This window comes from Xyrauchen texanus, chromosome 9, assembly GCF_025860055.1.
Source record: "Xyrauchen texanus isolate HMW12.3.18 chromosome 9, RBS_HiC_50CHRs, whole genome shotgun sequence".
Taxonomy (NCBI): Eukaryota; Metazoa; Chordata; class Actinopteri; order Cypriniformes; family Catostomidae; genus Xyrauchen; species Xyrauchen texanus.
In genome coordinates, this window is record NC_068284.1 from 42,699,540 (window position 1) to 42,711,787 (window position 12,248).

General features: G+C 44.4%; 1 protein-coding gene across 1 annotated transcript; it reads left to right on the top strand.

Moving 5' to 3' along the window:
* Nucleotides 1-645: 645 nt before the first annotated feature.
* LOC127648683 (SLAM family member 5-like) lies at nucleotides 646-11,530 on the top strand. Its single transcript, XM_052133400.1, has 7 exons — nucleotides 646-765; nucleotides 1,645-1,956; nucleotides 2,295-2,561; nucleotides 2,675-2,803; nucleotides 3,804-3,844; nucleotides 4,176-4,313; nucleotides 8,550-11,530. Exons 1-7 carry the CDS (start codon nucleotides 711-713, stop codon nucleotides 8,682-8,684), a joined length of 1,077 nt encoding a protein of 358 aa, XP_051989360.1. The 5' UTR covers nucleotides 646-710; the 3' UTR covers nucleotides 8,685-11,530.
* The last annotated feature ends 718 nt before the right edge of the window (nucleotides 11,531-12,248 follow it).

The following is a 12,248-nucleotide window of genomic DNA, read 5'->3' on the forward strand; positions in this document are numbered from 1 at the left end:
CTCCACTGGCTGCCGGTTGATGCACGTATTAAATTCAAGGTTCTAATGCTGGCATACAGAAAAGTCACTGGGTCTGCTCCAGCATACCTAAAATCATTTCTGCGGTCATCTCCTGCACTGGCAGATTTTTTTGTTTTAATTGTTTTGACTATAAATAAGTAAAAAAAATCTGCTAGTACAGTAAGTTACATCTAAAAAATATATTTTTGATTTTTTATTTATTATAAAAACTTGGATTTTCTTGATTTCCCTTGTAACAGTTGCATGTCAAAGGGGTAGAATTAGCATTTTAACATGGTATAAAGCTACTGTAAATGTAGGTGGGGGGCTGTTCCTGTTGTCGACAGTGTGGTTAGTGAACAGCGCAACAACTTCTGTGTTCATTTCTTAGTTGCTAACATCTTTTCTGCAGGATGTTCAAGTAATAAGTCACTTATTTTCATGCATAGAGTAAAGAACACAATGTTCAATGGACTGGACTTAGAAAATACATCATTATGATTATATATAGTTGTTATTCTATAGCACATTTTCTGAGATGAGTGACACTGGTTGGACACTTTCAATGTAGTTTGTATGTCTCAATTGTGTTTCACTTCACTTAGTAGTCTTAGCCTCAAACAGCACGCCCACACACTGCCCACAGTCCATTCAAATGCATGGCTACACAAGACTATACTGGACCAACATCATAATTTCTGTTTATTGCAATGGCTTTTGGTCATTTACTCATGATTATCAATGGATTTCTGTTCTCCAACACAGGTATGAAAACCCTTCTATTTATGCCGTAAAATGATTAGATAACTTACCACAGTAAGGAATATACAGCAATTAATGAATGCACCCTTCTGGTGGATGGCACTTTTTCCTATATGAATATGATAGTTTTCTAAATATTACTGTGAGGTGTACTGATAGGTTTTTTATTTTTTATTTATAGTGTTATTGTGTTATTTAAGTGGAATCACTATTTACACTATTTTTAGATTACAGGCTAAATAAAATTTGTTTTATTTCACATTAAGTGCAAACTTTTTTGTTTTTGTTTGCTGTTGTAGATTTAGAACAGTAATTTCATTTAACAGTAATTAGCAGTCTTCATGTTTATGTTCATTACTGATGATTCCACATTATTATTATTTTTAACTTTGCTTGCTATGAAGCGATTCTAACATTGCTTTTTTTTTCTTCCAAATTTTTAAGCAAATGGCTATTAATATTTTTGCAGTTACTCAATATAACTGCAATATAGTCAATAGCTACATCTAGTTGAAACATTGTCATGATACTTCAAATTAATATTAACTAAAATGAAATTAACTGAAGGGCTATGATGTGACAATATGACATTTTGTGTAAAATATTACTTTAAAAGTTATAAATGGTTGATTTTTAATCTAAATGAGAGATAAACAAGACTGCAGTTTATTAATAAAATGAATAACTCTATCTCTCTGCTCCTGTTACACTTCGAGGAAATATGAACTGGTCTTAGGTTAAAGAATTATAGTCACCTGATTTAAATAAAAAAACATCCATAAATCAACTTAAATCTAACTAGTGTAAAATGTGAAAAATGGGTGAAAAATAAAGGCCATCCTGTATCTTAATTTTCACTTTCACTATCCTTTCTGTTCCTAGCCTTGGTGTGCAAAGCTGAAAACACTTTATTTGTGAAGACAGGAGAGTCTGTTCAACTGGACATACAGATTGATAAAACAGAGTTTAATTCATTGAACTGGGTGAATGGTAAATCAGAAAATGTTGTGAGGTTTACAAGTAAAACTGGAGAGACAAAGACTCATTCTTCTTATATGGACAGGGTGGTTTTCAGTCAAACAAGCTTCTCTCTAACACTGAAGAACATGCAAAAGACAGACAGTGGAGTCTATAAAGCACAAATATTTGGAAGCATAAACAAAAATGTTGCTGAATACAGAGTATCAGTAATAGGTGAGTCTTATACGTTTGAAAATATTACTGTTACCATTTATATTCTGGCAGTTTTCATGATGATCTAAACAAAAGGTGGTATTAGAAGAATAAATGGACCACCTTAGGCTTTCTGCCTCTGAAACTTTTTGGAATATAGCTCTATTAAAAAGATTGACTGCATGAAATGTAAACTATATTTGTGTATAAAGGCACATTCTGCCTCAGCGGGGTCTATTTTTTTCCTGGACAGACTTCGCCTTTAAATATATTAATACACCACATTTTCTCATTGTAAAGTCCTATAAGATATGTTTTCACACAAGGTGTATTTTTTTAATACAGTTAATTTGTTTCAGATGCAGTGGAGGCTCCTGTTCTGACTGTTGTCTCTAACTGGTCCAGCAGTGACTCCTGTACAGTGCACTTTACATGTACAGGTCATGATGACATACTCAACTCCACTTATAATAATGGTAGCTGCTCTCAAGAGAAAGGGCCACTCTTAAAAGAATACACTTTGGACCTGCGCTGTACTAACGACTCCATCGTCTGTAACTACAGCAACCCAGTCAGCTGGAAGAATGAGATGATAGAGATTAAACAACTCTGTACAGATCACAAAAGTAAACAACTGGCCCACCCCACAACATGCAACACATAGTTACTGTATAAACAAAGTGACTAGGTTTCGATATGAGGTTAGATGACTGTAGTTGCCCTGTCGTTTTTATTTCAGAAGGGAATTCAAGAGAAGAAAATGGTTATTTTCCTCTCCACTGGCTCATAGTCATTGCTGTTAGTGTTACAGTATTGCTTTTAGTGGCAACTGTTGCACTATACTTCTCTTACAAGAAGCATAAAAAAGGTATGTCCATCATAACTTGAGTATAAGTTATATAAAATAAGAAACAGTAGTGAATACAATACTACACTTTTAGTACTGTTTCCTTAGTACAGTGGTTCAAAGTGTGGGTCGCACCCCATAAGGGGGAGGGGGGCACAGAGGTATTGTAATGGGGGCGCGGAATACTGACCTGTTCTCAAATCTCGTTCACTTTCACACATTCAACAAAAATACTGACAATGAACACAAGAAACAATGTGCGCAAATTCTTTTCCTCTGACTTTTCTTCTGCCTTGTTTAAACTTTCACCCTGGCACCGCAGCCATGGCTGTTTCTAGGCATAGGTGAACTAGGTGGTCGACTAGGGCGCCACCTGCTGGAGGGTGCCATAGAGGAGGCCTCTGCCTCTTTCCATTCACATGTTTGAATCCTTGCAATTATCAGTTTTATTCAAATCTAGTGTAAAAATGTCTCCAAGGAGATTTTAAACTTTCTGATAGTTAAATGCGAATGAATTCAGTTTTCTGAGTGGCCAAGCACCTCCTGAAGGAAGAAATAATTGTGTCTCATGAAATACAACAATAGTCTTTGGCTGAAAACATGTGAAATTTGCAATGTGTTCATGCCCAGGTGTTGCAACTGCAGCAGTATCACTTAATTCTTTTTTTATAATTCTTTTTGAAAGTATATAAGCATAATTTTTGTTTTTATGTATTAATGTAATACAGAAAGTATTCACAAATAAATAAAAGAACCACCTAGTGACAGAAGTTCATAATTTAGATACTTTTTTTTAGTGAAGAGTTTAGTGAAGAGTTTGGGGGGGGGTTGCAAAAGTTTTTCTTGTTTTAAAGGGGGGCATGAACCGAATAAATTGAGAACCACTGCCTTAGGACATCAGCTTTATCATTTTAGGTATGATATTGGCTGGCTTGAGGGACACACACACAAATAGTCTACTGTGGTAACAGTAATGGTCAGGTGAATTTTTTCAAATGATATTCTGTTGAAAACCTCACAGGTGACCAACAGGATGATAATACAATCTATGCAGAAGTTGAGGTAAGCATCACATTACTGTTTGTCATTCATGTGGATTGCACAGATAATGCATGCTTTTTACTCAAATGTGCCACATATTTGTCATCGAAAATATTTTGGAACATTTCAAGGCTTGTGTGTAATTATGGCTCAAGCTCAGGGCTGTTCGTTGCATTTTAATTATATTGGGGGGGCTTCATATTATTTATTTCTTTGTTGAGCATATGATGCAATCATAATTTTCAGTGAAAATAATCTGAGCAATGGCTGCTTGTTTTAGAACACAAATATGAAAATAATATGCATGCAAATAGAAAGTGGTATAGAAAGATTTGTCTGATTGTGTCAGCAGCCACAGAATGAAGCTGAAAGACCCCATACATCAGGCACTTTTTGCACTATATATGAAATTGCGGGAGAGAACAAACAACCTTGCTGTGCAATTAAAACCAAGCAAACAATCACCAGTCCTGAATCAATCAATGTGCAGGTAAGAAAGATATTTTTCTCAATATACATTATAAGCAGACTAAATATACAAATCAGCTAAGTATAGTGGCATATTAATGAATGAGCTCAGTATGGAAAGAAGAAATGTATGGGGGTAAAAGTAGAAGAGGGCATTATGATTACTGTAACGTTTAGCAGGAGGAGGCAGACGAGGAGTGAGGATCTACACGCGGGTTTTATTGAACAAAGTGATAACAAGACAGACTGGAACAAAGGAAACGTGGGAAAACTGAAACCAAAACATGAAAACATCAGGGGTACATGAACAGGATGAATACGGCAAGACAGGCACGACATCTACTTCCGAACATGAGCAAACAACGATCGACAAGGGAATGGAGGAACAGCGGGGTTTAAATACACCGACATGATGATGACAAAACGACAAACAGGTGAGCACAATGACACGGAGCTGGCAGTGATGAGGGCCGGGGATCATGGGAGGTGGAGTCCGTGATGGCGACACGAGAAACACGGGGCAGACAACCAGGGATTGTAACATGACCCCCCCTCTGAGGAGCGGATCCCAGATGCTCCTAAAAGAGAACAAAAAATACACAAAAAACAAAACAATATCGTCCAAGGAGTGAGGGGTGGCAGGCAGACCAAGGAGAGCACACAGGGCAACCAGACAGTCCAAGGGGGCACAAGGGGCAACCAGACAGTCCAAGGGGGCATAAGGGGCAGACAGGCAGTCCAAGGAGGCACAGAGGGCAGGCAGGCAGCCAACGGAGGCACAGGGGGCAGGCAGGCAGTCCACGGAGGCACAGGGGGCAGACAGGCAGTCCACAGAGGCACAGAGGGCAAGCAGGCAGTCCACGGGGAGCACAAGACGGGGACTGGGTCAGGTGGCCTGGGAGCTGGCCACAGGGCAAGGACAGGTTCAGGAGGCCTGTGAGGCGGCCATAGGACAAGGACAGGTTCAGGAGGCCTGGGAGGCGGCCACAGGACAGGGACAGAGCCGAGGGAGGCTCAGGAGGTGGAGCTGAGGGAGGCTCTGAAGGCTACATCGTAGAAGGCTCAGGAGGCGAAGCCGTGGGAGGCTCAGGGGCGGAGCCGAGGGAGGCTTAGGAGGCGGAGCCGTGGAAGGCGGAGACATGGGAGACTCGAGAGGCGCTGACTCTGGGACGGTCATGGCTACAGGCGCTGGCTCTGGGACGGTTGAGGCTACTGGCGCTGGCTCTGGGACAGTCGAGGCTACTGGTGCTGGCTCACTGACGTTCAAGGCTTCAGGCACTGGCTCACTGACGTTCGAGGCTACAGGCACTGGCTCACTGACGTTCGAGGCTACAGGCACTGGCTCACTGACGTTCGAGGCTACAGGCACTGGCTCACTGACGTTCAAGGCTACAGGCACTGGCTCACTGACGTTCGAGGCTTCAGGCACTGGCTCACTGACGTTCGAGGCTACAGGCACTGGCTCACTGACGTTCGAGGCTACAGGCATTGGCTTGTTGGCCGTGGTATGCATGAGCTCTGGTTTGTTGGACATAGAAGGCAGAGCCACGGGAGGTTCTGGGGACGGAGCCGTGGTAGGTGGAGCCATGGAAGTTTCTGGTGGCGGAGCCATGGGTGGCTAAGGAGGCGGAAACGTAGAGGGCTCTGGAGACTAAGTCATGGTAGGTGGAGCCGTGGGAGGCTCAGGAGGTGGAGCCGTGGTCGGCGGAGCCGTGGATGGCTCAGGAGGCGGAGCTGAGGGAGGCTCAGGAGGCGGAGCCGGGGGAGGCTCAGGAGGTGGAGCTGAAGGAGGCTCTGGAGGCGACATCGTAGAAGGCTCAGGAGGCGGAGCCGAGGGAGGCTTAGGAGGCGGAGCCATGGGAGGCTCGGGAGGTGGAGCCCTGGGAGGCTCGAGAGGCGCTGACTCTGGGACGGTCATGGCTACAGGCGCTGGCTCTGGGACGGTCGAGGCTACTGGCACTGGCTCACTGATGTTCAAGGCTTCAGGCAGTGGCTCACTGACATTCGAGGCTACAGGCACTTGCTCACTGACGTTCGAGGCTACAGGCACTGGCTCACTGACGTTCGAGGCTACAGGCACTGGCTCACTGACGTTCGAGGATACAGGCATTGGCTTGTTGGCCGTGGAAGGCAGAGCCACGGGAGGTTCTGGGGACGGAGCCGTGGAAGGCGTAGGCTGGAGAGCAGAAGCCTTCCCTCTTCTCCTCCTCCTGAGGAGCAATGGGCTGGCGTGGGCTCTGGCTCGCTGACCGTGGCTGGCGTTGACTCTGGCTTGCTGACCGTGGCTGGCATTGGCTCTGGCTCTCTGATCGTGGCTGGCATTGGCTCTGGCTCGCTGACCGTGGCAGACGTGAACTGGGGAGCGGAAGCCTTTCCTCTCCTCCTCCGGGTGGACACAGCTGGCAGCGCTGTCTCGTTGACCAAGGCAGGCGTGGGGGTTGGCTCGCTGGCAGGCGTGAAGGGACGAGCCATGGACTAATGGGGGGTCACCACTGTGGGAGGAGAGGCAGGGTCCTCCTTGACGATGCCCACAGTGAACGGCGAGCCGCAGGCCAGCAGAGTGTCCTCCATAAATTTGCGGAGGGTCCAGCTGCGCGTCACCAGTGGCAACCGCTCCTTGAGCAAACTGTTCAGGTTGGCCCGGAAGAAAACCACCAGGGAGGAGTCTGGGAAGTCCGTGACACTCGCTAGCTCGAGAAAATCGTGGATGTGGTCCTCCACAGGACGGTCCTCTTGCATTAAGCTGAGCAGACGACAGTTGGCTCGTAACACCGCTAGATCCATATCTTGGTCGATCGTTCTGTAACGTTTAGCAGGAGGAGGCAGACGAGGAGTGAGGATCTACACGCAGGTTTTATTGAACAAAGTGAAAACAAGACAGACTGGAACAAAGGAAACATCCATGGTGGGAAAACTGAAACCAAAACATGAAAACATCAGGGGTACATGAACAGGATGAATACGGCAAGACAGGCATCTACTTCCGAACATGAGCAAACAACGATCGACAAGGGAATGGAGGAACAGCGGGGTTTAAATACACAGACATGATGATGACAAAACGACAATCAGGTGAGCACAATGACACGGAGCTGGGGATCATGGGAGTTGGAGTCCGTGACGGCGACACGAGAAACACGGGGCAGACAACCAGGGATTGTAACAATTACAGTATTCAGGCAAATTTACATAAGCAAATTTGTATACATCTCAAATCCATTTAACGTGGTGGTGGTGGCGTAGTGGTTAAAGCACAGGGCTGTTAACCAGAAGGTCGCTGGTTCGAACCCCACGGCCACCACCATTGTGCCCTTGAGCAAGGCACTTAACTCCAGGTTGTTCCGGGGGTATTGTCCCTGTAATAATTGCACTGTAAGTCGCTTTGGATAAAAGTGTCTGCCAAATGCATAAATGTAAATGTAACGTGCTTGTAAAGCATTCATTTGAAACATTCACAAGTGAATGAGAGCAAACTTTAAACAGCTCTGTAACTTTTTGAATATTTTCAGGCTCAACAAATGTAAACCAACATGAGTGAATGTAATACCTATGATGCAAAATGGGTGAGGATATTATAAGTAGCTAAGCTTATTAGGAAAGTTCTTATAGACCTATCACTAACAGTCAAAATTTGCTACACACTGGGGCCAAGATTTTAGATGTAGTTGCTATTATTGATAATATATTATATCATGGTGTGTGTTCTTAAATTAATTTAAGAAAACTTACTGAGTATTAACCTAAGAAAGGTCTACTTATAGTTAAGTCTGCAGATAAAGCTTGGATATGAGAAAGATTGAAGTCAGATGAATACATTTCAACACATGCACTTCGAGAATGACCGCCCAAATTTAGGTCAGTTATGCAGTGTTCAGAAACTTCACCTGCCCAGTCATGGTGAGGCAATATGGAGAAAACAAACAAGAGACAATTCCTAAACACCATAAGAACTAACAATAAAATGAGGAAAGGTTCAACAAACCTTGTGCAGTTCCTGGCTGTGTGTCACACCTACTGCTCTGCATATCCATCTGAAGAATCCCAATTAAAAACGAGTGGCTGAAGTAAAGACATTAAAAAAACTGACCATTTGTTTCTAAGGTTCAGAAAAAGGGTGGAAAATGGTCATAAAAAACTGTTTTTGCCAAACAACAATGACAAGAATAAAAACAAAAATAAAAACAGAAAAAAAACTTTTTTTAAAATAATATTTCAATACAAACAGTTGTTTTAAATGACTTATTTTATATATTCACAGATACAGGAAGGGACACAAAGAGAATATATTCATCCCAGCACCACCTACTACAAAGTAGGACAACACAAGAAACCATCTGTTCCCACTGAAAGAGACCAAACTATTTATGCAGTGGTGAATAAATACCCACATTAGAGACCACCTGTGGATAAATAGTTGAGATAATTATTATTATTTTTAAACACGTATGTTAAAGATGCTGTTCCCCGTCTGTCGCTCACTTCAACGTTGTGTCAAAGAAGCGAGAAAAGGGGTTCTCTCTTGAGCGGCGAATATGCTTCTGATCTATGAAATAAGGCCAATGAGAATTAGGCAGAGAATTAGGCTTGCATGCCTGGGCTGCGCTCACACGCAGGCAGCGTTTTATGAATGGTTTATGTTTTCAGTGCGAGAACATAGCCATGGCAGCATTTTTTTGTCATGAGAGAGAGCCCCTTCAGCCAAACCCCACGCCTCGCCTCCTTCCTACGGGATTGGGGCAGGCGCCGCGGGCGATGAAGGCAATTTGTGGACAATGACGGGCTCCGTTCGCCTGGTAAATCCCCTCAAACCACCCGCCTCCCCAGCACACTTGCTTGCTTCCGTCCGAGCTCGGGATGAGTGTGGAGAGACAGCCCCTCCCTGGCGAATTCCCCTGAGGAAAGATCTTCTTTCTCAGGGACGGGGCATGCTCTGGCATCCGCACCCAGACCTCTGGAACCTCCACGTCTGGCCCCTGCAGAAGATATAGCAGGTCTACCACCTGCTGTCGTAGACATGATCAACCAAGCCAGAGCCCCCTCTACAAGGCATCTTTATGCCCTTAAGTGGCGCTTGTTCGCAAATTGGTGCTCTTCCCGGGCTGAAGCCCCACAGAGGTATGCAGTTAGGTCAGTGCTCTTATTCGTGCAGGAGAGGCTGGAGGGGAGGCTGTCCCCGTCCACCTTGAAGGTGTATGTTGCTGCTATCACGGCCCACCACAACGCAGTAGACAGCAAGTCTTTGGGTAAGCACGACTTAATCATCAGGTTCCTAAGAGTGCCCGGAGGTTAAATCCTTCCCGGCCAAGCCTGTTCCCCTCCTCGGATCTCTCAGTGGTCCTCTCGGGCCTTCAGAGTCCCCGCTTCGAGCCGCTAGAATCAGTTGGACTCAGTGCCCTCTCTCTAAAGACTGCCCTTCTGATTGCGCTCGCCTCCATCAAGAGGGTCGGGGACCTGCAAGCGTTCTCTGTCAGCGACACTTGCCTGGAATTTGGTCCGGCAGACACACATGTGATCCTAAGGCCGCGACCGGACTACATGCCCAAGGATCCTACTATGCCCTTCAGAGACTAAAGCCTCTTCGTTGCTTTGCGTACCTACTTGGACCGCACACAGAACTTTAGACATTCTGACCAGCATTTTGTCTACATATGTAGAGCAGCGGGTTGAGCAACACCTAATACATTTGCAAGATTTTACAATCTCAGGGTTGAGTCAGTATCGTCCCGTTTTTTCTCAGGTCCGAGCCGGTAGAACTCGGTAACACGCTGACGGACTGGCCGGGTGGATCACTTGCACCTACCGCCCTTTCCCTCGGCCGAGGTAAAACTGTGCGCTTTCTCTCCCAGGAGATCCCGTATATTCGGATCCCTGGATGACTCCTCCCTAGCCCTATGGGTCCGCAATTTAGCGGAGGAATTCGCCGACCCAATCCACTGTGGGTACTCAAATCTACCCTGTACTGGAATAGGTGCTCCACAGGTCGGGACTCCTGCGTGGACTCCTCCTGTGTGTATTTTCCGCGGTATGGTCCCCTTACGAGTGGACCCGCATCTCCCATAGGCAGTTCCAGCTGCCCTCTGGTCGCCGTGTTGTAGCAACTCCCCCCTCCTTGAGGCTGGATCTACCACTGCGCCATTTTTGCACATGTGACCTGAGTGGCCCCTGTGATGTATTCGCCATCCCAGGGCAGGTGTGGTCTCCGCAGGGTCTTTTCACCCTGAAAGAATAGGAAACTGGGTAAGACCCCCTTCCCACGATGTGTGTAAGGGCCCCAGCCGTTTGGAACTATGTGAGAAACATAGAGAGAAAAGAGGCCCGGCTAGGCTCGGCCCGTTCCCAGGTTGGCAAGTGTCGCCTTCTTCCCCTGTTTAGAGTAACCAGAAGGATTCCGATGACTTTTATGGGGCATTGGGGAAGGGTACATGCAGTCTGACACAACTGGTCGCCTTTGCACGTGAAATACTTGCCCGTTCTTGTCTCAGCAGTACACGTTCACGGCTCAGCGCATGGCGTGATTTACTAGAAAAGGTAGGACCCCTAGTGTCGCTTCAACACAACGTCGAAGTGAGTGTCAGACGGCGAATGTCTAGGTTACGTATGTAACCTCTGTTCCCTGATGGAGGGAACGAGATGTTGTGTCCTCCCGGCCACGTCGCTGAGCCGAGCCACTGTAGTGGCCGGACCATTTCCGGCTCCTCAGAAAAATCCTGAATGAACTTGACGTATTTCCCCGCTTTTATACCCGTATGTCCGGGGGCAGGGTATGCAAATACTGTCTGCCTACTTCTCATTGGCCTTTTTTCATAGATCAGAGGCATATTTGGTGCTCAAGGGAGACCCCTAGTGTCGCTTCTTCGACACAACGTCTCATTCCCTCCATCAGGGAACGGAGGTTACATACGTAACCTAGACGTTTCCCTACCAAAGAATGATTAGTTTATTTCAATATATTTTTCACATACATGTACTGTACATGACAAACATGCAAATGAGTGATAATTCTGCGAAGATTGCTATTTGTAACTATGGGTTGGTTGAAATGGTTATGCTGGACATGTAAAACTTGTTGACTATTTGGACCTCTAAATGGTGCCATTTTTTAGTTTTTTTCTCTCTCTCTTTCTCTCTCTCTCTCTCTCTCTTTTTTTTTAAATTTTTTGAGTATTCCTGTACTTTATTCCTCTTTTATTTACTTGGTTGTTGTTTGTTTTCCTCTGTAGATACAATTCCACTGTTTTATTCTCCCTTTTAATTAAAGATTTTTTGTTTTGTTTCAACACTGTGATCCGGTCTTGTAATTGAGTCCAATTCCTGCAGTACCAATTCCTTGACCACTCAGATTGCAGAGACTGGTGATGGGGTTTAAATTTCTTAAAGAGTTCAAGTCACATAATGATAGTGAGCTGATATAGCAAAATATTATTAGGATTTATAGTATTACTGGATGCAAGTAAATAAAAAGCTCAAAGGTGAGACGTCTTGCTTCTGTTAGCCATGAGCAAATTTTTTGTGCAAAAGATCCAGATACTGAATGTACAGTGGCTGCAGTTTAAAGTTAAAATTGCAAAATGGACAGCTGATCATAAATCAGTATTCACTACAAAATTGTCATTCTTCTAGCTCTTGAATGTGTAGAAATACAACAACGAGAAAAGCAATACATTATGTACAGTCTCATTATTAGCACTAACAAGCATGCCAATCAACATTAAGACAGGGCAAGTTGAAGTCCTACAGAGTCAAGTCATTTTTATTTGTATAGTGCCTTTCACAACACTCATCGTTTCAAAGCAGCTTCCAGAAGATCAGGCATTAACAGATGATAAAACTGTAATGTATATAATGTTGATGAGTCATCATTGTGCAGTTTGATATAATACAATTGTGAATTGTGTTTAAAAAATAAGTAATTAAATAAGTGTATTTATAACCATAATGAATATAATGCCAATATTAC